The sequence below is a fragment of the Dendrobates tinctorius genome, unplaced genomic scaffold (genome assembly GCF_039654945.1).
Source record: "Dendrobates tinctorius isolate UK_male_01 unplaced genomic scaffold, ASM3965494v1 ptg000040l, whole genome shotgun sequence".
In the NCBI taxonomy this organism is placed as follows: Eukaryota; Metazoa; Chordata; class Amphibia; order Anura; family Dendrobatidae; genus Dendrobates; species Dendrobates tinctorius.
The window spans coordinates 11,837,552-11,864,824 of record NW_027361708.1 but is presented as its reverse complement, the minus strand read 5'-3'; the positions used below and the strand labels follow the sequence as shown (position 1 = coordinate 11,864,824).

General features: G+C 43.0%; 1 protein-coding gene across 2 annotated transcripts in view; it reads right to left on the bottom strand.

Annotated features, from left to right (window-relative positions):
• The window catches only part of NRG3 (neuregulin 3), a 1,501,599-nt gene that overhangs the window by 176,022 nt on the left and 1,298,304 nt on the right, over window positions 1-27,273 (bottom strand). For both annotated transcript variants that reach the window (XM_073574817.1, XM_073574818.1), the window contains exon 8: window positions 17,326-17,496. In XM_073574817.1, the coding sequence (XP_073430918.1) occupies window positions 17,326-17,496 (171 nt within the window). The remainder of the gene's footprint in view (window positions 1-17,325; window positions 17,497-27,273) is intronic.

Genomic DNA, 27,273 nt, shown 5'->3' with positions numbered 1-27,273 from the left:
CGTGTGACTGCGCTCTGTGGACGAGCTTTTGCTGATGGAGGAGGAGGAGGAGTAGCGACAGCCTACAGCCAACTGTTTCCTATACCGTGGGCTAGGCTGCACTGTTCCACCGCCGTTGTCCCCAGTGGAGCCTGCATCCACCACATTAACCCAGTGCGCAGTGATGGACACGTAACAGCCCTGGCCTTGCCTACTGGTCCATGCATCTGTTGTGAGGTGCACCTTTCCAATCACTGACTGTTTTAGTGCATGGACAATGCGGTCTTTCACATGCCGGTGGAGAGTAGGGATGGCTTTTCAAGAAAAGAAGTGCCGACTGGGTAGTTCATAGCATGGGACAGCATAGGCCATGAGGTAAAGCCGCAGAAGTCTTCGCTTTCAACCATACAGTAGGGCATCATCTCTAATGAGATTAGTTTGGCAATGTAGGCGTTCAAACAGAGTGTACGAGGATGAGACGATGAGTACTTTCTTGTCCTGCTCAGAGTGTCTGTTGGGTGAGCTGGACTGGAGAGCTGCATATGGGGGAAGTAGCGGTGGACCGGATGAAGTGAGAGGGGGTTGGTAATGGTATTGGTGGTGATGGCCTAGATTCAGTGTTGTGTTGCAAAACCATTGTGATTCCCTGAGTGCTTTGGCCTTGCGACAACACCTCCACATTTAGTGCTGGTGGTGTGCTTAATGGTGGCGGTGGTCTTACAGTGGAGGAAGTGATGGATCATTGCTGGCTACCTTCAGTCGGAGCAGGTGCACACGTACTACCTGAGGTTTTGTAGTCCACATCCACGCTTGCAAGTGCATGTTGGTTAAATGTCTAAGCATGCAACTGGTATTCAAATTTTGGCGTTGTTTACCTCGGCTAAAGGTCCTTCCACACTTCTTACAGGTAACCTTTGCTTCATCAGTAGGATTTTGGACATAGAATTGCCACACTGCAATCTTCCTACTATGGTCTGGCCAAGCTATCCTGCAACTATTTTAGTTTTTGGTCCACGTTTTTGGACAGCTACGGGCCTGCCAGATAACCACTGCTGCGATGTCAATGCCTGCTGTGGATCCTTCTCCTTATCTGAACTATTGCCAGCGCCACTGTCCTCCCCCAATGGATGCCAATCTGGGTCAAGAACTGGGTCATCCATCACCTCCTCTTCAAAGTTATCTGCACCTTCCTCTTTACCTTCCTCTGTGTCACCGTGTAAGGTGGTATAGTATGCGGGAAGGGGCACCTGTGTTTCATCAGGGTCAGATTCTGGCTCAATAGACTGCGAGGGTAATGTAGTGCTCTGGGTCGATGTACCAACAGAATCATCTAGCAGTAGCTGTGCATCAGTGCACTCCATGTCAGATTCATCTTGGACTGGGGAATTCTTGATTTGACTGGATAACCCAGGCATGGTATGTGAAAAGAGCTCCATAGAGTGATCTGAAGTGTGGGCTGCTGCATCTTTAACTTTTGGTGGGGGTGAAGGACACAAGGAAAGGTGTTTTTCCTGACCAGAACCCTGCACTGACGACTCCGTGCTTGCAGGTTTCGAACGTTCAGAAGAGGAGGCAATAGAGCTGGTGGCTGTTTATGCCAATGTATGCCAAAACCTGTTCCTGATGCTCCGGCTTCAAAAGCGGTTTTCCTACTCCAAGAAAAGGCAACCTTACAGGCCTTCTTGGGCCAGATGATGATGCAGGCTCAACACTTCCTGCCTTAGCTGCTATTGTGCTTTTGCCAGAACCAGCCGATGCACCACCACCATCAGTACCAGCTGCGCCCCATGCCCACGTCCATGGACTCTTCCACCATACTTCCTCATATTTGGGAAAATGTAACAAAAATACCAGCAGAGAGATGGTACTGTATGAGGAGCGTCCAGCTGTGTAAGGTGTATGAAAAAAATTAAATCTACGTATATATTTTGTTAGTCACAGACGCTCTCACAGTATGCATTGGACCGTAATCCAACAAGCAGATATACGGAACTGTATCAGAAGTGTACAGCTGTATACGTTTTTTGTGTAACTAACAATCTCCGTATATGTATTTACGGAGTGTCACACACACACGCTGACTCTGTATAGATGTGACTGTAATGAGAACGGCAGATTTACAAAACTTTTTGAGAATCGGACAGCCCTATACGGTGTCTGAGTGGAAAATTGTCAATCTCCGTCTATTTCTACAGGGACTGACACATGCTGTCTCTGTCTAGTTTTCACCGTAGTCAAACAGCAGATATACGAAACTGTTTGAAAAGCGGACAGCACTCTAAGGTGTAGGTTTGGAAAAACGCTTCGGCTTTTTTTTCCAGAGTAACACACAGATAGCTTCTATTTGTCCATGATACCAGCCGGTACACGGTAGTGTGTGAGGATCGTACACCGCTATACGGTGTCTGTATGGAAAATTGTCAATCTCCGTCTATTTCTATAGGGAATGACGCACACTGTCTCTGTCTTGGTTTCACTGTAATCAAACAGCAGATCTACGAAACTGCTTGAAAAGTGGACGGCACTCTAAGGTGTAGGTCTGGAAAAACAGACAAACTCCTCGGCATTTTTTCCAGAGTAACACACAGATAGCTTCTATTTGTCCATGATACGAGCCGGTACATGGTAGTGTGTGAGGATCGAACACTGCTATATGGTGCCTGCATGGAAAATTGTCAATCTCCATCTATTTGTATAGGGACTGACACGCTGTTTCTGTCTAGTTTTCACCATAATCAAACAGCAGATCTACGAAACCGTTTGAAAAGCGGACAGTACTCTAAGGTGTAGGTCTGGAAAAAACGGACAAACTGCTCGGCTTTTTCTTCCAGAGTCACACCCATATAGCTTCTATTTTTCCATGATACCAGCTGGTACACGGTAGTGTGTGAGGAGCGTACACCGCTATACGGTGTCTGTATGGAAAATTGTCAATCTCCGTCTATTTCTATAGGAACTGACACATGTTGTCTCTGTCTTGTTTTCACCGTAATCAAACAGCAGATATACAAAACTGTTTGAAAAGTGGACAGCACTATAAGGTGTAAGTCTGGAAAACGGAAAAACTCCTCGGCTTTTTCTTCCAGAGTCACACCCATCTATTTGTCCGTGATACCAGCCTTTACATGGTAGTTTGTGAGGAGCGTACACCGCTATACGGTCTGTGAAAAAATGAACGCTCAGTAACTCACCAGGACCAAATAATAAAAGTTGGAGTGCTTTGAAAAGAGCAGTTTGAACAGCAGTGTGCACACAGCAATGCAGCTAGCAGGTAGCCTTACAATGCAGCCTAATCACCACCAGCGCTGCTGCACAAAAGCAAAAATCCTCCCCTTTCACTGCACACTAACTGTACAGTGAAAGGCGCTATCAGCAGAAGCAGTTTTTTTTTCTTCTTCCCTACCTAACGCTCTCCCTATTCAGAATCAGCAGCAGCACCTCTCCCTATGCTAAGATCAGCAGAATTATGATGGCCGTCGGCGGTCACAGCCTTTTATACCCACTGTGATGCCACACAAAGCCAGCCAATCACTTCAATGCCCTTCTCTAAGATGGTGGTGGCCGCTGCCTATGTCATCGCGTTGCCCACAGTGTGCATACTCCATCATTGGCTGAAAAAAGGTGCTGGAAGCATCATTTGAAACGTGAGTTGGCACTCGCGTCGCCGACCTCACGCTATGGTCTGGTTTCGTTTCATGAAACCCGGATTTTGGCGAAAGTCGGCAATTTTTGAAATTGACCGACCCGTTTCGCTCAACTCTAGCAATGACAGAGGTCAAACGTTTTCTGTGTCTTCACAAGGTTGGCACACACTGTTGGTGGTACGTTGTCCCATTCCTCCATGCAGATGTCCTCTAGAGCAGTGATGTTTTGGGCCTTTCGTTAGGCAACACGGATGTTTAAATCCCTCCAAAAGTTTTCTATGGGGTTGATAGCTGGAGACTGGCTAGGCCACTCCAGGACCTTCATATGCTTCTAGCAAAACCTCTTCTTCATTGCCCTGGTGGTGTGTTTGAGATCATTATAATGCTGAAAGACCCATACATGTTTCATCTTCAATACCCTTGCTGATGGAAGGAGGTTTTCACTTAAATTCTCACGATACATGGCCCCATTCATTCTTTCATGTACATGGATCAGTTGTCCTAGTCCCTTTGCAGAGAACCAGCCCCAAAGCATGATGTTGCCAATCCCATGCTTCACAGTAGGTATGGTGTTCTTTGGATGCAACTCAACATTCTATCTCCTTCAAACACGAGTTTTGTTTCAAGCAAACAGTTCTACTTTGGTTTCATCAGACCATATGACATTCTCCCAGCACTCTTCTGGATAATCCAAATGCTCTATAGCAACCTTAAGAGTCCATGGCAGTGTTTTGTGTTACTGATGGAGCCTTTGTTACAGTGGTTCCAGCTCTTCGCAGGTCATTCACTACTTTAGATCCCCCGTGTGTTTCTGGGAGTTTTGCTCACTGTTCTTGTGATAATTTTGACCCCACATGGTGATATCTTGCGTGGAGCTCCAGATCAAGGGAGATTATCAGTGGGCTTGCATGTCTTCTATTTTCCTATTATTGCTCCCACAGTTGATTTTATCACACCAAGCTGCTTGCTTGTTGCAGATTCAGTCTTCCCAGCCTGGTGCGGGGTTACAATTTTGTTTCTGGTGTCTTTAGTCTTCACCATAGTGGAGTTTGGAGTGTGACTGTTTGAGGTTGTGGACAGGTGTCTTTTATACTGATAACAAGTTCAAACAGGTGCCATTACTACAGGTAATGAGTAGAGGACAGTGGAGCCTCTGAAAGAAGGTCTGTAAGAGACAGAAATCTTGCAAGTTTTTAGGTGACCAAATCCATTTTTCCACTATAATTTGCAAAACAAATCTTGCCAAATCAGACAAGGTGATTTTCTGGATTTGCTTTCTCATTTTGAATCTCATAGTTGTGGTCTATCTATCATGTCAATTACAGGCCTCTCTCATCTTTTTAAGTGGGAGAACTTAGACAATTGATGGCTGACTAAATCCTTTTTTTCTACCCCCTAAGGAGACACTGTGCAGATTAGAAGTTTGTTGTTGTTAATGGAAATTCATCTTCCTGTCCTGCGTCTTAAGCTGAGTGTTTGGAGAGAAGTTGTTATGAAGGTGTTCTGTAATATGTGTGTGTTTAGTTTATCTCCTGGTCCACGTTCCTCTTTAGTTTATTCCACCCCGTACCTATCCTCATTTCTATTGTTGGTTGGTGCTTTTGTATGATAAAGGGTTTCTGTTATCCCTGTTTTGTCTTTTCTGTCTTGTTAACATTACATTTCTGTCCAGGCTCCATGCAATGTGGGAGGGGAAAGACCAGGGATTATCAGGAACATAGTAAGGTGGGAGACTTGGTCCTCTCTACCATCAAGAGCACCATTGAGACAGTTATGGTGCCAGTTCCATGGACAGTTTGAGGTCCTCCACCCATACCTAAGAGCATCACACAATGACAGTACTATGCTGATACATTTTAATGTAGCGGTCAGTAGTATAGAATCTGAATACTGTATAATGAGAAAGGTAATTTTCTATGTAAAACTTTGCTGCCACAATCTATAGACCTCAATCTTGAATTTTAAGGGATACAGTCATGGCCAAAAGTGTTGGCACCCTTGAATTTGTTCCAGAAAATGAAGTATTTCACCCAGAAAATTACTGCAATTATGTTTTGCTATACACATTTCTGTTTCCTTTTTATAAAATTTTGGAGCAATGCAGAAAAAGAGAGAAAAAATCAAATTGGACGTAATTTTACACAAAACCCTCAAAATGGGCCAAATAAAATTGTTGGCACCTTTCCAAAATTGTGGGTAGAAAACTTTGTTTAAAGCAATTGATGCTTGTTTAAACTCACCTGCGACAAAAAACACAGGTATGGGCAAAATAAAAATCACACCTGAAACTCAATAAAAAGAATAGATTTTGACTCAATCTTTGCATTGTGTGTCTGTGGGTTCCGCACTAAGCATGAAGAACAAAAAAGGAGAGGGAGACTGTAAAAGGACTTTAGATCCAAAATTGAAGAAAAGTCAATATTGATTTTCCTTTTTCCACTTAGTGCAACATAATCAAGTAGTTTACTACACATGGAACTGTAGCTAATCTCCCTGGACATGGACTGCAAGGCATCATGAAATCTGAAGATTACCAAAGGATTTTGGATAGTAATGCCCAGTGTCAGAAAGCTGGATTTGCATGCTATGTCATGGGTTTTAGAGCAGGACAATGACCCGAAACAGAGCCAGTTTCAGGTTTTTGCAAGCTCTGGCAAAAGAGTTTCAGTGGGCCCCATTAACACATAACACAATTCATGATGCACAGATAAGAAATATATGTATAGTACAAAGTCAAAGATTTCACTTACTTCGCAAATTACATGAGTGATATCTATTGAAAATTCTACAATAGCTCACTAACCGATGAATCCTCACACCGCAAAGCACATTGAGTGACAGCAGACTTTTCATTTTAGACTGGACAGCATACTCCATAAAGTGTTATGGGCACCACATAGTCGTACAAACAGTACTATGGTCACCATGTAGTGCTGCATACAGTATTATGGGCACCACATGATCCTCCATACAGTACATACAGTATTATGTGCACTATGTGATCCTCTATACAGTATTATGGGCACCACATAGTCCCCCAAACAATATTATGGGCACCACATAGCCCTCCATACATTATTATGGACATCACATAGTGCTCCAAACAATATTATGGGCACTACATAGTCCTCCATGCAGGATTATGGGCACCACATAGTCCTCCAAACATAATTATAGGCACCACATTGTCCTCCATACAGTATTATGGGCACCACATTGTCCTCCATACAATATTATAAAACCCATGTATTGCTCCATACAATATAAGGGGCACCACATAATAGTCCTACATACAGTATAATAGGCTCCATATATTGTTCCATACAGTGTAATGAGCCCTATATATTGCTCCAAACAGTATAATGGGTCCCATATAATTCTCCATACAGAATAATGAACCCAATATATTGCTAGATACAATATAATGGGCTCCATATAATGCTCCATAAAGAATAATGGGCCCATAAAATCATCTGCTCTGTATAAGGGTACCATATAATGCTCCATATATAATAATGGGCCCTATATAATGGTCCATACAGAATAATAGGCACCATATGATGCACCATACAGTATAATGGTCCCATGTAATGCTCTATATCGTATAATGGGTCCCATATATTGCTCTATGCAGTATAACGGGCTCCATGTATTTCTTCATACAGTATATAATGGCCCAATATATTGCTCTTTACAGTATAATGGGCCCCAAATAAAGATCCATGCAGTATAATGGGCCCAATATATTGCTCCATAGAGTATAATGGCCCCATATAATGCTCCATACAGAAAAAAATCAGATACTCACCTCTCCTGTTCCCTGCAGCTTCAGTCTCCTTCAGTGTCTTCTGACTCTGCAGTGCGCAGCACAGAGGGCGCACTCTAGCTACGTCATCGTGCCATCACAGTAACATAGTATCATAGCTTTTAAGGTTGAAGAAAGACTTTAAGTGAATCTAATTTAACCCATAGTCTAACATGATGATCCAGAGGAAGGCAAAAAAAAACATGTGGTGAACATTAAGCTCCACATTGGGGGAAAAAATACCTTCCTGAATCCACATAGGACAATCAGACTAGCTCCCTGGATCAACACAATATCAAGGAATCTAGTATATAATATATAATATAATCTGTAATATTATATTTTTCAAGAAAGGCATCCAGTCCCTTCTTTAATTTTAGTAGGGAATCACTCATTACAACATTATGCGGCAGAGAGTTCCATAGTCTCACTGCTCTTACAGTAAATAATCCGCGTCTGTGATTATGCTTAAACCTTCTTTCCTCCAGACGTAGAGGATGCCCTCTTGTCCCCATCTCAGGTTTAAGAGTGAAAAGATCATTAGAAAGGTCTTAATACTGCCCCCTCATGTATTTATACATTATAATAAGATCACCCCTAAGCCTTCATTTTTCTAAACTAAATAACCCCAAGTGTAATAACCTATCTTGGTATTTCAGACCCCCCACTGCTCTTATATCCTTGGTTGCTCTTCTCTGCACCCACTCCAGTTCAGCTATGTCTTTCTTATACATCAGAGACCAGAACTGTACACAGTATTCTAAGTGTGGACGCACTAGTGACTTGTATAGGTGTAAAATTATGTTCTCCTCATGAGCATCTATGCCTCTTTTAATGCATCCCAATTATTTTGTTTGGCTTTGCAGCAGCTGCCTGACACTGGCTACTAAATGTGAGTTTGTCATCCACCCATACACCCAGGTCTTTTTCAGTGACAGTTTTGCCCAGTGTTTTACAATTAAGCACATATTTATGCATTTTGGTTGTTCTACCCAAGTGCATGACCTTACATTTATCCCCTTAAAGCTCATTTGCCACTTATCAGTCCAAGCTTCTAGTTTACATAAATCCTCATGTAATATAAAATTGTCCTCCTCAGTATTGATTACCCTGCAGAGTTTAGTGTCATCTGCAAATATTGAAATTGTACTCTGTATGCCCCCTACAAGCTCAATATTACATATGACAGTGAGTCAGAAGGTGCTGAAGACACTGGAGCTGCAGGAAAAAAGGAGAGGTGTTCACTTGGAGGAGCGGTGCCCATCTCCTCCTACTCATGGGCCTCATAGCATTCCCGTGTTCCTGATGACAAGTTCCCCCCCATTTGTCCAGGGCCCCGAGATTTACCCAGGTGCGCCAGGTGGTGACGCCTGCCCTGACCTCAAATGTACTTCAAGAAGCACTCAGAAATGGAGAAACAGATGGAAACAAAGCACTGCAGCGTTCTGAAGTGTCCAGCAATGAGTCCGTATCTAAATCCAAATGAATACCTGGGGAGAGATCTTTAAAAAGTTGTTGGCAGGAGCCTCCCTTCAATAATGAAAGACCTGGATCAGTTTGTAAAAAAAAATTCATCCAAAATTCCAGTTAAGAGGTGTAAGAAGCTTTTTGATGGTTATAAGAAGCAATTGATGGCAGTTATTTATTTCAAAGGTTGTGCAAATAAATATTGAGTTTAGGATGCCAATAATTTTGTTCTGCCCATCTTTGGGGTTTTGTGTGAAATTATGTCCAATTTGCCTCAGGAGGCTTGAAGCTGCAGTCACCTGATCACCCATGCTTTTTTGTGTTGTTCCCATACACAAATTAAATAAACATGTGTATAACACAACATGTATAATTGCAATAATTTTCTAGTAGAAATACTTCATTTTCTGTAACAATTTCAAGGGTGTCAACACTTTTTGATATGATTGTATATCTCAAACAGAAGATAATCCAATTTCTATGCACAGCCTTAACCCATAAAGCATTTTTAAGATTGAAAAATAATATGAGATTTGTGGGATCTGACACTCTCACTGAGGCTAAAACCTGGGAAAGAAGTGGTGTCTTAAAAGCAATGTATAGTATTGAACACAACAATACCTTACAATCCTTTCTTGCTGCTGGTGCGCATTGCTTTTTATCTCTTGTAAACTCAACATTAAAGGGAGCTAACTGCCTTACTAAGCAGTGATCATTAACCAATTTACGAGAGGAGCTATGTTATGTCCCATATTCTGCTTATGTCTTGTCGCTTCTGGCAAAAAATGTTAGCCGATTCATAAAATTCCGGAAATAAAAAATATACAATCTTCATACTGATGATTAGAGATGAGTAGATTGGATAAAATTTCAAATCACCAAATAGTGCAAATTGTTATGGAATTTATGATTTACAATGAAGTCATTCTTTGCAAACTGAATGTCCTTGTAATACTCTAGACCCCAGACTCCAGACCCCAGTGCATAAGAAAGGAAAAAATATTCCTAATTTGCAACTCATGGCTCAACCTGCCTAACTCCCCCGCTACTCGCTTTGCCTTCCAACCAGGCATCAGGATCTCTTCTGTCTGCTCACGTAGCTGTGGTCTATTTATTCTATGCCAGGACATCCAGCCACAGCCATGCCTCAGGGGTCACTGCATGTCACATGTCGAGGCCTAGTTGCGAATGGAAGTCCTGATCTAGAGTCAACATGCTGAAGCTGTAAAGTGCTGCGGAATATGTTGGCGCTATAGAAATTAAATTTATTATTATTATACATTATTAAGCTGTAATGGCAGACACAAGAGGCAGTAAGCAGAGCAGCGCTTTGCACCATATGGTCCTCTTCATTTTGGTGCAGGATCTTTAACCAGTTCATTATAGGACAGTATTTCTAACCGTAACCAGGCCTCAGAGGTCACTGCTTGTCACATGTTTGAGAACCACATTGACTAGAGTGAACAGTTTGGGAGATGCAACAGGGAAGAGAAGAGGCGGCAAACATTGGAGGGATTAGACAGGTGAATGATGAGTTGAGTTTAATTTTTTTTTTTTACTTTTCATAGCCCTGTACTGTTGCTGAATCTGTGTAAAGCAAATTTGCAACAATTATTTTTGGATATTCGAGAAGAATTCAATTCCATTCGTTAAATTCAATCATCTCAGTTGATGATCTCTTGGACAACCTTTTTAATGATACAAGCCAATTATCGTATTAGAGAATACGTATTTTTCTCTCTTCTACCAAGACCCACACTAATTTTTCCTTTGGCATAGCCATAGTAAGACATTTTTTCTATTGTGTAGCAAACCATAAATTTGAATGACACCACCCATTTTGCAGTATAATCTAGTGAAAAAGAGGAAAAAAATCCAAGTGGATAGTTAAAAATAGCAATTTTCCCATGTTTTTTATATTTCATGTTTGGGTCATCTGTTGAGCAGTAAAAATATTCTGGCAACATGATTGTACAGATCAGTAAGAATACATCTATAATAAGCTTGTGAGACCTGTAATTTCTTTTTAGTTTTTCATTGATGGATTTTTATGAGGGTTTGTTTGTTTTATTTTTCATACTGAACTGTAGTTGCTAATGCAGCTCGGCTTTATAAGAGTACAGAGATGACAAGTGTAATGACCTTCAGTAGGTCCCTATCTATGATGTCAACCTATCGCCTGCTTGTGAAATTTTAGTGAAAAAATGGTGATTGACACACAATTTAACCACTTAAATGTTTTTGTAAAAGAAAGGCACTTAAGTGATTAGATAGCAACAATCGGTGCTAGCTCTAATCCTTGCTCTATAGGCAGATGCTAGTTGTACAACATTGTCATGACCTGCACCATATGGAGAGTGACCATGCTACAAATATTCTAGAACACGCTTTCATACATTTATGTCTTCGGTGGCAAAGTGTTATCTGCTTCCCGACTGCCCACAGTAGATAAACGTCGGCACTAGCTGGGCTTTGTGCTGCGCCAAAGTTTGTCTATGAAGGGTGGTCTTTCAGCGCTCAGGACCCCTAGGAGCCTGCAAGTGCTGCGATTCCTGTGCAGAGCCGTTGCTCTGACAGGTGACATCATCGGGACCTGATTAGATCAGGTCCCAATGATGTTAAACCTTTGCTATCTTCTAGATGCCGCTATTGTGGCATTTAGAAGATAGCAGGAGGAGACCTCTGCTATTTTCACCTCTCCAACGCCCCCGTGATAAGATCAGCGTTGCCTGGCAGCCGGAGGTCATGTGATGACTTCCGGGTCTGCCTGCTGCACTGGCTTGTGAGATTCAGCCTGCAGCTGAGTCTAAGGGCCCTGTCACACATAGCGACTCACCAGCGATCCCGACAACTATATCAACTTGTCAGGATCGCTGGTGTGTCGCAACATGATCGCTGGTGAGCTGCCAAACAGGCAGCTTCACCAGCGATCAGCACCAGCGATGCCGAGCGGGCGTGTCGCTGTGTACGTTAGTTACCAGAAACCCTGCGTTTATCTTAGTTACCAGCGCGCTGATTGCTGGTCTCCCGCCTGTCACACGCAGCAATGCGTGCTGGCCAGCAGGAGACCATCGATCAAAAAAATGTCCAGGACTTTCCAACAACGATCAGTAATACCGGCAGGGGGGCCAGTCTCTCGCTGGTGAGATCGCTGTTGCGTCACAAAACTTGTGTTACGGGGGCTTAACAAGTGATCTCCCTCTGCAGCACTGACAGGTCTCTTGCAATGCAATACATATGTATTGCATTGTAAGAGACCGGTGATCAGACAAATAAAAATTGAAGTCCCATACAGGGACTAAGTAAAAAAGTTAAAAAAAAAGACAAAAAATGTTTTAAAACTGTTAAAAAAAATATCACAAAATAAAAAAAAGAAAAAATATTAAACCAATAAATGCACATATATATTTTTAAAAACAAAAAAGTACACATATTTGGTATAGCCGCATCTAGAAGGAGCCAACCTATAAAATGGTCACACTTGTTCACGCCTGTGGTGCACATCGTAAAAAGAAAAAAAATGTAGGAAAAACCTTTGCTTTTTCATCATATCACCACACAAAAAGTAGAATACAATGCGAATAAAAAGTCCTATCAAAATAGAAATGGTAGCGATGAAAACGTCATCTTGTCCCACAAAAAACAAGCTGCCATGCAGCGCCAACAGCAGAAAAATAAAAAAGTTATAGCTTTCAGAATAAAGCGATGCAAAAACAATTATTTTTTCTTTAAAATAGTTTTTATTTGTGAAAAAGCGGCAAAACGTAAAAAAAAAATAAATGTGGTATAACTGCAATCGTACTGACCTGAAGAATAGAGCTGCCTTATTAATTTAACTACCCACAGAACTTCATAAAAAAAAAAAAATCCAGAATTCCTGGCGTTTGGTCATTCTGTCTCACAAAAATTGGAAAAGAAAGCGATCAAAAATTTTCATGCACCCGAAAATGATACCAATAAAAACGTCAGCTCGTTCCGCAAAAAACAAGCCATCACATGACTCTGTGGGCCAAAATATGGAAAAATTATAGCTCTCAAAATGTGGTGATGCAAAAACTAGTTTTCGCAAAAAAAAGCATTTTTTTAGTGTGTGACAGCTGCCAAGCATAAAAACCCGGTGTTAATCTAGTATCGCTGCAATCGCACCGACTTGAAGAATAAAGTCACCTAACCACTAATACCGCACAAGGAACGGCATAAAAAATAAATAAAAAACTAATTCTACACATGCTATTGGTTTTTTCATTCGGCCTCCCAAAGATTGCAATAAGGCTTGGCGCACATTTATCCTGCGCTCTGTGCTGAGCGCTTACATCAGGGTTTCTGTGTAAATCTCTGATTAGGCACATCAGGGGCTCTCCAAATGCAACATGACGTCCGCTGTTGATTCCAGACAATTTTGCAGTAGTATTGTCCCATATATGGGGTATCGTCGTGCTCAGGAGAAATTGCTCAACAAATTGTATGGAGCAATTTCTCCTGTTATCTTATGAAAATGCAAAATATGGAGCTAAAGCGATTTATTTGTGAAAAATATTGCTATTTTTATTTCCACGGCTCTACATTATAAACTTCTGTGAAGCACAGGTGGGTTCAAGGTGCTCAATACACACCTAGATAAGTTCCATAAGTGGTCTAGTTTCCAAAATGGGGTCACTTGTTGGGGTTTCCACTGTTTAGGCAAATCAGGGGCTCTCCAAACGCATCATGGCATTCGCTATCAATTAAAGCCAATTTTGCATTCCAAAAGTCAAATGGCGCTCCTTCCCTTTCAAGCCCTGCTGTGCGCCCAAACAGTAGTACTCTCCCACATATGGGGTATCGGCGTGCTCAGGAGAAATTGCAAAACAAAATGTAATGTCCATTTTCTCCTGTTACCCTTGCAAAAGTAAAAAAAAATAGGTCTAAAGGAAAATTTTTCTGAAAGAAAAGTAAATGTTTATTTTTTCCTTCCACATTCCATTAATTCATGTGAAGCATCTGAAGGGTTAATAAACTTCTTGAATATGGTTTGGAGCACCTTGAGGGGTGCAGTTTTTAGAATGGTGTCACTTTTGGGTATTTTCTATCATATAGACCCCTCAAAGTGACTTCAAATGTGATGTGGTCCATAAAAATAAAATGGTGTTGCAAAAATGAGAAATCGCTGGTCAAATTTTAACCCTTATAACTTCCTAACAAAAAAAAATTTTGGTTCCAAAATTGTGCTGATGTAAAGTAAACATATGTAAAATGCTATTTATTAAGTTTTTTTGTGTGCCATATCTCTGTGATTTAAGGGCATAACAATTCAAAGTTGGAAAATTGTGAAATTTTCAAAATTTTTGCCAAATTTCATTTTTTTTCGCAAATTTGAAAGAAATTTTACTTCTTAAATGTTGTTTTGAGCACCCTGAGGGGTGCAGTTTTTAGAATGGTGTCACTTTTGCATATTTTCTGTCATATTGGTCCCCCAAACTCACTTCAAATGTGAGGTGGTCCCTAAAAAAATGGTTTTGTAAATTTTGTTGTAAAAATGAGAAATCGCTTGTCAACTTTTAACCCTTATAACTTCCTAACTGGAAAAAAATTGTTTCCAAATTTGTGCTGATGTAATGTAGACATGTGGGAAATTTTATTTATTAACTATTTTATGCGATATCACTCTCTGATTTAAGGGCATAAAGATTAAAAGTTAGAAAATTGCGAAATTTTCAAAATTTTCACCAAATTTCCATTTTTTTCACAAATAAACGCAAGTAATATCAAATAAATTTTACCCTATCATGAAGTACAATATGTCACGAGAAAACAGTGTCAGAATCACCAGGATCCACTGAAGTGTTGTAGAGTTATGACCTCATAAAGTGACACTGGTCAGAATTGAAAAAATTGGCCAGGTCACGAAGGCAAAAACAGGCTCTGGCATGAAAGGGTTAAAGAGCACCTTCAGTTACTAGAATAAACTTTAAAGCACTTTTAGATCTTCATGGATACTACCTATTTGTAGTCCTTTTAGTATCAGCCATCTCTCTAAAAGTTTTTAATTCAGTAACAAAAATGTATCTTTGTTTTAAACCCCTTCACGACCTATCATGTATAGATACCTCATCGGTGTACATTTGATGCAAGCTCCTGCGCATCTTTCCATACACATAACAGCTGATCTGATCAGTTATCATGTACTTCTAACAGCCACGGGTGGATCCTCTTGTGGCTGTTAACAACTTAAATGCTACTATCAATTTCTAACAGCGGCACTTAACATGCTGTGATGTGAAGCTGGCCAGAAGTGTGTCACAAGACCCTCCCATCGGTGACCCTGTCACGGGATCTCCGGGGTATCGATAGGTCGTCATGACAGCTGGGGTTCTGCAGAAAACCCCCATACCTGTAATTGCAAATCTCCTATGAACGCCGGCCTGCTTCCAGCGTGCATAGAAAATCATGATTCATGCCACACATAGCGGTTTTAAGTCTTCTAAGGGAAATATTGAAGCAAGTAAAGATTTTAAAAAAAGTTTTGTAAAATCTAAAACAAAAAGAAACACAAAAGTTCAAATCACCCCCCTTTTACCCTATTAAAAAAAATAAAAATAAAATGATACACATATTTAGTATTGCTGCTTTCATAAATGTCTGACCTATCAAAGTACAAAGTAAATTAATCTGATCGGCAAATGGCATAACGGGAAAAATAAGGAAACACTAGAGTTATGCTTTTTTGGCCGCTGCAACATTGCAATAAAATACAATACCAGTTGATCAAACCATCATATCTACCCCTAAATGATATCAAGGAAGACATAAACTAAGCTTGAACAAAATAAGCCCTCACCCAGCCCCAGATGACAAAAAATAGACACGCTACTGGTCTCGGAAAATGGAGACATAAACAATTTTCTTTTCTTACAAATTTCTGATTTTTTTTCAGCACTTAAATAAAAAAGAACCTGTGTATGTTTGGTATCTGCACACGCGTACTGACCAGGAGAATTATATTGACGAGTCAGTTTTAGCATTTAGTCAACATGGCAAATAAAAAAAAACCAAAAACTATTTGTGGAATTGTGCTTGTTTTCACCACACTTGGAATTTTTTTCTCATTTCTCAGTGCACTATGTGGTAAAATCAATGGTGTCATTCAAAATTACAACTCATTCCACAAAGGAAAAGCCCTCACATGGCCATATTGACAGAAAAATAATAATGTTATGGCTCTTGTGAGAAGGGGAGGAAAAAGCTAAAACAAAAAACGTAGAATCGCTGGGTGCTGAAGGGGTTAATATTACGAATACAATGGAGTTCCGCATGGTTTATTTCTTTATTTGACTCACTTATGGCCATATAACACTTTCTTCTCTAACCTCTCCCCTCTGCCAAAAGACTGATTCTTTCAACGAACAGTGAGGCTTTTATAATAAAACTAGCAAACAGGTCCCGCTTCAAACTCACAGACGTTTTAATTCTCTTTTGGGTGACAAGTTTTAGTTGTATTTTCTGTTTTCTAAATTTTTTATCTATCAGCAATGAGAAGAAGAGCAGGAAAAACTCTCCAAATATGAGTATTTTGAGTTTTTTAACATCCTGACTTTCATGTTATTTATATACTTATATTTTCCATGTAAAAGTCTAGAAGATAGGTGCAGTATAGAGGTTGTACATCCTCAGCAATATAGAGACAGTACGGTACTTTTTTTAAGTATGCACAAAGTGGCTGTAATTAGATGTGTAAAACAAACGCATTTCACATATTGTGCAATAAATAAATGTTATAAGGATGTGTAAGAGCTTCCGCAAGTAGCATGTAACCACTGTTTAAACACAAAGCTCTGCAATTTTAAATTTTAATTTAATTTAGGATATTTCAATCATCATAAGCAGTTTTAGCCCCCTAGGGGAAGCAATTTTCCTTTCACACTGGAAGTAGAGAGTGCAAAGGGAAATTGCTTACCCCAGGGGTTTAAGAGTCCTAAATTAAATTTCAAACATGGTATAGAAATGCAATGCAAGCATTTTACCATCCTGGCAATTTCCACAGATCCTTAAATTAAATGGTATATTCCTGGAAAAAAATAAGGTCAATATACAAAATGTGGTGCAATCATATAGTTTATAGTTATCACACAAACTGTAACTAATACATTGATTTCTGTTTGGAAAATATGCACATGCTAAAAATATGTTTAGAATAAAAAACAGTTTACAAAAAATTTTGAACCAAATTCAAGAAAAAAAATTAGGAACTATTATTTTTGGTAAAGTCAATAGAAAAGTAAAGGAGCTATCTCCTCTGACCATCTATGTTTAAAATATTTAGTTGATTTTAATGTTTCATGCTCTTGGAACAAGAGAAAGTATCAGCTCTCAAGATAAAAGCTGATAAGCTTCTCCTTTTTAATCTTGAGATTGATGTTGTATTTTCATGCTCCAGTGGTTTTCATCACCTACCCTTGGCAAGGTGTTGTGTCCTGATCTATAAGTCCAGGCTCCTCCAGCTGCTGATATGCTGGTCCCGTAATTCCATTGAGGCGACCCCTGGGCAGTGGTGGAGTTCTCCGAAAGGCATTTCTCTGCAGCATCCTACTCCTTTGGCTGGGGCTGCAACATGTAGAAAGGCCCCTGAAACAACAAAAAGATATATTGTATTATACTGTCATTTGCTAACTGATTCTCAGGAATAGCTTAAATATTAAAAACTATTAACCCTTTTTCTGCCATATGATGTACTATCCCGTCCATGTGCCCTGGGACTTAATACCCAGGGACGTGATAGTATATCATAGTGATCAGCTGATTATCACAGCTGACACTCGGCACTATGTGTCAGGGGTAGTGCTGAGCATTCCGATACTGCAAATATCGGGTATCGGCCGATATTCGCTGTATCGGAATTCCGATACCGAGTACCGATATTTTTTCAATATCGGATACCAGAATCGGAAGTTCCCATAATGCAATGAGCCACTGTTGTGGCTGTGATTGGCTGCTGAAATGATGTCATCATGATGCGCAGTCTGTGCCGACAGCCGGGGGTCTGTACAGGCCTGCCGGGGGCCTGTGCCGGCTGCCGGGGGTCTTTACCGGCCTGCCGGGGTCTGTGCCGGCTGCCGGGGGTCTGTACGGGCCTGCCGGGTGCCTGTGCCGGCTGCCGGGGGTCTGTGCGGGCCTGCCGGGGGTCTTGTGTGTGTGCAGGCATCATCTGATGGGACTACAAGTCCCATCGGGCGATGCCTGCTTCAATGACAGTGATTGACACATTGGCCAATGATGGGACAGTAGTAGTCCCATCATCCGGCTAATGTGTTGAATGTAAAAAAAATATATATACTACATACATACAACATTCATACAACATACATACATACTACATACATATTTCATATATACTACATTCATACAACATACATACTACATACATACTACATATATACTACATTCATACAACATACATACATACATACTACATACATACTTCATATATACTACATTCATACAACATACATACATACTACATACATACTACATATATACTACATTCATACAACATACATACATACATACTACATACATACAACATTCATACAACATACATACATACATACTACATACAAACTACATATATACTACATTCATACAACATACATACATACTACATATATACTACATTCATACAACATACATACATACTGCATATATACAACATTCATGCAACATACATACTACATACATACTACATATATACTACATTCATACAACATACATACATACTACATAATAGTAGAAAAAGACAGCAGGATGGCACTCACCGTTCTCTTGAAATGATTCACTTTATTTCATGTTAATAAAGCACAGGCAATGGCATGGGATAAATGCAAAAAGACGGACGACAGCCGTTTCGTGCACAATGCACTTCAACAGGTCCTGGGACCTGTTGAAGTGTATTGTGCACGAAACGGCTGTCGTCCGTCTTTTTGCATTTCTCCCGTGCCATTGCCTGTGCTTTATTAACATGAAATAAAGTGAATCATTTCAAGAGAACGGTGAGTGCCATCGTGCTGTCCTTTTCTACTATGATAGTTCATGTTTTTTCTTCACATGGATAGAGCACCCGTTCAGCAAGGGTTACAGGTGTCACACTGATAGCGGTTATAAGTGACTTTGCGGGTATTTCTTCCTCAGGGACAGTGCCGGATGTTTCTTTTTTCTTTGACATACTACATAATACATACATACTACATATATACTACATTCATACAACATATATACATACTACATACATACTACATATATATTACATTCATACAACTTACATACATACATACTACATACATACACTCACTGGCCACTTTATTAGGTACACCTGTCCAACTGTGTGTTAAGACTTAATTTCTAATCAGCCAATCACATGGCGGCAACTCAGTGCATTTAGGCATGTAGACATGGTCAAGACAATCTCCTGCAGTTCAAACCGAGCATCAGTATGGGGAAGAAAGGTGATTTGAGTGCCTTTGAACGTGGCATGATTGTTGGTGCCAGAAGGGCTGGTCTGAGAATTTCAGAAACTGCTGATCTACTGGGATTTTCACGCACAACCATCTCTAGGGTTTACAGAGAATGGTCCAAAAAAGAAAAAAATCCAGTGAGCGGCAGTTCTGTGGCCGGAAATGCCATGTTGATGCCAGAGGTCAGAGGAGAATGGGCAGACTGGTTCGAGCTGATAGATAGGCAACAGTGACTCAAATTGCCACCCGTTACAACCAAGGTAGGCAGAAGAGCATCTCTGAACGCACAGTGCGTCGAACTTTGAGGCAGATGGGCTACAGCAGCAGAAGACCACACTGGGTACCACTCCTCTCAGCTAAGAACAGGAAACTGAGGCTACAATTTGCACAAGCTCATCGAAATTGGACAGTAGAAGATTGGAAAAACGTTGCCTGGTCTGATGAGTCTCGATTTCTGCTGCGACATTGGGATGGTAGGGTCAGAATTTGGCGTAAACAACATGAAAGCATGGATCCATCCTGCCTTGTATCAACGGTTCAGGCTGGTGGTGGTGGTGTCATGGTGTGGGGAATTTTTTCTGGGCACTCTTTGGGCCCCTTGGTACCAATTGAGCATCGTTGCAACGCCACAGCCTACCTGAGTATTGTTGCTGACCATGTCCATCCCTTTATGACCACAATGTACCCAACATCTGATGGCTACTTTCAGCAGGATAATGCGCCATGTCATAAAGCTCGAATCATCTCAGATTGGTTTCTTGAACATGACAATGAGTTTACTGTACTCAAATGGCCTCCTCAGTCACCAGATCTCAATCCAATAGAGCATCTTTGGGATGTGGTGGAACGGGAGATTCGCATCAGGGATGTGCAGCCGACAAATCTGCGCCAACTGTGTGATGCCATCATGTCAATATGGTCCAAAATCTCTGAGGAATGCTTCCAGCACCTTGTTGAATCTCTGCCACGAAGAATTGAGGCAGTTCTGAAGGCAAAAGGGGGTCCAACCCCTTACTAGCATGGTGTACCTAATAAAGTGGCCAGTGAGTGTATATACTACATTCATACAACATACATACTACATACATACAACATACATACAACCTGCTACAGACATACAACATACATACTACATGCATACTACATACAATACATTCATACAATACATACATACTACATATATACTACATTCATACAACATACATACATAGTACATACTACATACATACTACATACATACAACATGATACAGACATACAACATACATACAACATGCATACTACATACAATACATTCATACATTCATACAATACATACATATAGACATACAGTACATATAACATAGAGTACATACTCATCAATACTTGTCACTGATCCCCGAAGCCAGTGTCTTCTGTGGAAAAATATGAAAATAACAAACAAGCAATATACTCCCTGATCCGCAGAAATCCACGAGTGTCCCACGCCGATTTCCCATGGAGAACAGCAGCTGATGCGACTGCTCTCTACGGGGCTCCAGGAATACAATGACGGGAGGTAGGTATCCTTCCGCACTGTATTCCTCCGCCACTGTAAAAAAAATAGTCCCTGGTCTCACTTTATGGCAAAAACTGCGTGGGAACTTTCTCACACAGCAATGCCAAAAGTGAGACTAGGGACTATTTTTTTTTACAGTGGAGGAGGAATACAGTGTGGAAGGATACCTACCTCCCGTCATTGTATTCCTGGAGCCCCATAGAGAGTGGTCGCATCAGCTGATGCTGCTGTTCTCCACGGGAAATCGGCGTGAGACACTCATGGATTTCTGTGGATCAGGGAGTATATAGGTTGTTTGTTATTTTCATATTTTTCCACAGATGACACTGGCTTCGGGGATCAAAGTGACAAGTATTGGTGAGTATGTACTCTATGTTATATGTACTGTATGTCTATATGTATGTATTGTATGAATGTATTGTATGTAGTATGTATGTTGTATGTATGTTGTATGTCTGCAGCATGTTGTATGTATGTTGTATGTATGTAGTAAGTATGTAGTATGCAGTACGTATGTATGTATGTTGTATGAATGTAGTATATATGTATGTAGTATGTATGTATGTATGTTGAATGAATGTAGTATATATGTAGTATGTATGTAGCATGTATGTATGTTGTATGAATGTAGTATATATTGTGGCAGGGCTAAGGGTCGTGTAATTGATGGGAGATATGTGCCTCATAAATGGCTTGTCTCTATAATGTAAGGCATAAGTAAAGCGTACCAGATATTATTATTGTGGTTGTTTGAAGGACCTGTGGTGAGGTCACAGTCAGGTGACCAGTCAGCTGCTGAGTTTGTGGGTGTGGCTACAGCCTTATAATGTGGCCTGCTCCTGAACCAGGGAGTTGTGTGTGGGGAGGACTAAGCCTCCCATGTGTGCTGAGACTCCTGCTCTGAGTCTACAACTACGGACATTTTGTGTTATTTTGCCTGAGCTAAAAGGCTATTTGTTTGGTGTTACGTTGCCTTGTGCGTTTATGCCGTGAATAAACCGCAAGCACTGTTGAAGAACCTGTCTCATATTTGTCTCCCGCTGCACCTAAGCGAGCCACATCCCCACAATTGGTGGTACACGTGCGGGCAGCGGTCCCAGCAGAGACTTGAGACAGTTGCTGCATGTCCTGGGTGAAGTTTGCAGCGGGGCAACAAGTACTGCCGGGAATCATGGAGGACCTGCTGAAACACCTGGTCCAGTCCCAGGCACTGCAGCAGGAAACCAACAAGCTGTTGTTACAGCAGATCCAGCAAGGCCAGCAGGAGCAGCGGCAGCAGTTCCAGCAGAGCCAGCAGGAACAACGGCAGCAGATGCAGCTTCTGGCAACCGCCATCCAGGAGGGCAGGACGAGCGCCCCAACCCCAGGTCGGGCTGATGCCACCGACGTCGAGAAGGCGGTAAGACGCGCATTACAGAAAATGACCCCTGAGGATGATGTTGAGGCCTTCCTGACGGTGTTTGAAAGGGTGGCTGAGAGGGAAAAACTTCAGCCAGAGCGGTGGGCGGAGGTACTGGCCCCATACCTAACGGGGGAGCCCCAGAAGGCGTACTTTGACCTGACGGTACAAGATGCCAGAGAGTATCCCAAATTAAAAGCGGAAATTCTCGCCCGCTTGGGGGTAACAATGACTACCAGGGCACAGAGAGTGCATCGTTGGGCCTATCACCGGGACAAACCCCCGCGCTCCCAAATGTTTGACCTGTTGCACCTGGTCCAGAAATGGCTGCAGCCAGAGTCGGCTTCCCCGGCACAGATGGTAGAGCGAGTTGTGATGGATCGGTTTGTGCATTCTCTGCCGAGACCTCTACAGACTTGGGTTGCCCAGGGTGATCCCCAAAATGCTGATGAACTGGTTGGGCTGGTCGAGAGATACCAGGGGATGGAAGGTTCCCTGGGGAAGCAGCCCATTCCGTATTGGGGGTCCCAGCAGGGGGCGGAGTCACAAAAAGGCGTGGTGCGTCCAAGGTCAAAAGGGGTGGGGGAGGCGGTGCCCAAGGTCCTCTCGGGTGTTATTTGCTGGAAATGTCATGAGCCAGGACATATAGCGGCCCGTTGTCCCCAGACCACCGAGCAGATGGACTGCAGCATGGGACGCCGTAGTTCATACTACGCATATCCAGCTTGCAGTGTGAACTCGCTACCTAACAAGGGACCACAAGCGTGTCCCGTGAAGGTGAACGGTCGAGCAGCAATGGCGCTTCTGGACTCCGGGAGCTTGGTGACCCTTGTGAGGGCCAGTTTTCCTCTAAACATACTCCCGGGTAAAAAGATTGGTGTTCGGTGCATACATGGCGATGCAAAGGACTACCCTATGGCTAGGGTGAAGATTGAAATGGCGCATGGCACCGAGTCGCATGAAGTTGGTGTTGTTCGAGACTTGTTGCATCCCATAATTATTGGCCGGGATTTCTGTCTGTTTTGGGATCTGTGGGGGAGGGGTTCTGAGTGTGCTAGCAAGAGCAGGGAACCAATCCAACCCACTGAGGTATCGCCACCACCAGAGGCAGACGACTTTCCTTTATGTGTCCTTGTTGGGGATGAAGAGGAAGGGTCCCCTGTACCTGACATCCCGGAGTTAGGGGTGGCCGGGGAGAATTTAGGGACTGCCCAACATAGGGACCCCACACTAAGGGAAGCCTTTAACAATGTCACCGTCATTAATGGGGTTGCACAAGAGCCAGGAGCAGACACAAGGTTTCCCCATTTTATGTTGAGTGGGGAATTGTTGTACCGGGTCACGAAAATAAGGGAGGAGGTGGCAGAGCAGTTAATAGTACCAGGCCCCTATAGACGAAAAGTGTTGGACATGGCCCATTCACACATCTTGGGGGGACACCTGGGGGTGGAAAAAACCCAGGAACGGGTTGTACAGAGGTTCTATTGGCCTGGGTGTCACCGGGAAATAGTAAACTATTGCAGGTCCTGCCCGACATGTCAGTTAACTGCCCCCACATCTCATATTCGGAACCCTCTTGTGCCACTGCCCATTATTGAGGTGCCATTTGAGAGAATTGCCATGGACTTGGTCGGTCCCTTAGTTAAATCAGCTCGGGGGCATCAGTATATATTAGTCATCCTGGACTATGCCACACGCTATCCTGAGGCCATTCCCCTGAGAAACTCCTCCGCGAAGAGTATAGCTCGTGAGCTGGTCCATGTGTTTTCCCGGACGGGTTTGCCGAAGGAGATCCTGACCGACCAGGGGACACCTTTTATGAGCAAAGTGATGAGAGAATTGTGCAGAGTCTTGCAAATTTCCCAGTTAAGGACTTCAGTGTACCATCCGCAGTCAGATGGCCTTGTTGAGAGGTTTAACAAGACACTGAAGAGCATGCTGAGAAAAGTCATAGAGGAAGATGGTAGAGACTGGGATTGTCTCCTAACGTATTTACTGTTTTCTATCCGTGAAGTTCCCCAGGCCTCCACGGGGTTCTCCCCCTTCGAGCTTCTGTACGGCCGGCATCCACGAGGTCTCCTAGATATAGCCAAGGAAACCTGGGAAGCCGAAGTCACGCCCCACAGAAGCGTCATTGAGCATGTGGCACTGATGCAGCAGAGGGTTGCGAAGGTGATGCCCATTGTTAAAGAACATCTCCGCCAGGCACAAGAGGCTCAGGCCAGGGTCTACAACCGGTCAGCCAGAGTGAGGCAGTTCAATCCGGGAGACCGAGTTCTCGTGCTAATCCCGACGGTGGAAAGTAAGTTCTTGGCCAAGTGGCAAGGGCCATATGAGGTGGTGGAGAAGCTGGGAGACGTAAACTACAAGATCCACCAACCCGGAAGACGGAAGCCATACCAGGTTTACCATATTAACCTTATCAAGCCATGGCAAGATAGAGAGCCAGGGGTAACTCCGTGCTTGCTGGGCAACCTAGAAGGGGAGGTTGGAGCCGTTACCATAGCGGAGACTCTGTCGAAGGCCCAGAAACAGCAGTGCCGGGAGTTACTCCAGAAAAACCGCGACCTGTTCTCAGAGTTGCCGGGGAGCACGAAGGTGGTGGAGCACGAAATTCTGACCGAGCCACATGTGCGGGTGAACGTGAAACCCTATCGTATTCCTGAGGCCCGGCGAGAGGTAATCTCCAAGGAGGTGCAGCGTATGTTGAAGCTCGGGGTCATTGAGGAATCCAAGAGCGGCTGGTCGAGCCCGATTGTCCTGGTCCCAAAACCTGATGGTGAATGGAGGTTCTGCAACGATTACCGAAAGCTGAATGAGGTCTCCAAGTTCGACGCTTATCCCATGCCACGCGTTGATGAGCTCATCGAGAGACTTGGACCGGCCAGATACATAACCACTTTGGATCTGACAAAGGGATATTGGCAGATTCCCATGGCACAGGAAGCCAAGGAGAAGACGGCATTCTCCACACCAGACGGGTGCTTCCATTATGTCCGGATGCCGTTTGGCCTACAGGGAGCTCCAGCAACCTTCCAGAGGGCGATGGATAGAATCCTTGCGCCTCATAAGCTATATGCTGCCGCATATCTAGATGATATCGTCATCTTTACCCCGTACTGGGAGACTCACCTGGAGAAGGTCCAAGCAGTGTTTGATGCTCTAAGAGAGGCAGGGTTTACAATAAACCCGAAGAAGTGTGCCTTGGGGAGAGAAGAAGCCAAGTACCTCGGATATGTAGTGGGGCGTGGCGAGATCAAACCCCAAATCAATAAAGTGGAAGCAATTCAGACATGGCCGAGACCTCTGTCAAAGAAGCAAGTTAAAGCTTTCCTGGGGATTGTGGGATATTACAGGAGGTTCATCCCAAACTTCGCCACAATGGCTGCACCTCTAACTGATCTGCTTAAGGGGACGAAGTCAGTGATGGTCAGCTGGTCCGAAGAAGCAGAGTCAGCCTTCCAAGAAATGAAGGGAGCTCTTTGCAAGCAACCCGTTTTGGTGGCCCCAGACTTTAAACGTGAATTTGTCCTCCAGACAGATGCCTCAGATGTCGGGATAGGAGCAGTCCTCTCCCAAGAGATACGTGGGGAGGAGCATCCTGTTCTCTACTTGAGTAGGAAGTTGACTCCTTGTGAGAGAAATTACTCAGTTGTAGAGAAGGAGTGTTTGGCCATAAAATGGGCAGTGGACACATTACGGTACTACCTGGTGGGACGGAAGTTTAGATTAATATCCGACCATGCCCCACTCAGGTGGATGAGGGAAACAAAGGGCAAGAATGCTAGGGTCACCCGCTGGTTCTTAGCCCTACAAGACTTCAGCTTCCATGTAGAGCATAGGGCCGGGAAGCTACATGGGAATGCCGATGCCCTCTCCAGAATCCCTTGCCTGGTAGGTGAAAGTGCCAAGCCCCACGGCTTTAGGCAGAGGGGGGAGGTATGTGGCAGGGCTAAGGGTCATGTAATTGATGGGAGATATGTGCCTCATAAATGGCTTGTCTCTATAATGTAAGGCATAAGTAAAGCGTACCAGATATTATTATTGTGGTTGTTTGAAGGACCTGTGGTGAGGTCACAGTCAGGTGACCAGTCAGCTGCTGAGTTTGTGGGTGTGGCTACAGCCTTATAATGTGGCCTGCTCCTGAACCAGGGAGTTGTGTGTGGGGAGGACTAAGCCTCCCATGTGTGCTGAGACTCCTGCTCTGAGTCTACAACTACGGACATTTTGTGTTATTTTGCCTGAGCTAAAAGGCTATTTGTTTGGTGTTACGTTGCCTTGTGAGTTTATGCCGTGAATAAACCGCAAGCACTGTTGAAGAACCTGTCTCATATTTGTCTCCCGCTGCACCTAAGCGAGCCACATCCCCACAATATGTAGTATGTATGTTGTATGAATGTAGTATATATGAAGTATGTATGTAGTATGCATGTATGTGTATGAATTTTGCATATATGAAGTATGTATGTAGTATGTATGTATGTTGTATGAATGTTGTATATATGTAGCATGTATGTATGAATGTTTTATATATGTAGTATGTATGTAGCATGTATGCAGTATGTATGTAGTATGTATGAATGTTGTATATATGTAGTATGTATGTATGTAGTATGTATGTAGTATGTATGTTTTTTTTTACATTCAACACATTAGCCGGATGATGGGAATACTACTGTCCCATCATTGGCTAATGTGCCAATCACTGTCATTGTAGCAGGCATAGCCATGGGACGATGCCTGCACACACACAAGAACCCCAGCAGGCCCGCACAGACCCCCGGCAGCCGGCACAGGCCCCCGGCAGGCCCGTACAGACCACCGGCAGCCGACACAAGCCCCCGGCAGGCCCGTACAGGCTCCCGGCAGCCGGCACAAGCCCCCGGCAGGCCCGTACAGACCCCCGGCAGGCCCGCACAGACCCCACCTGCACACACAGACATGCACAGTGTCCACCCA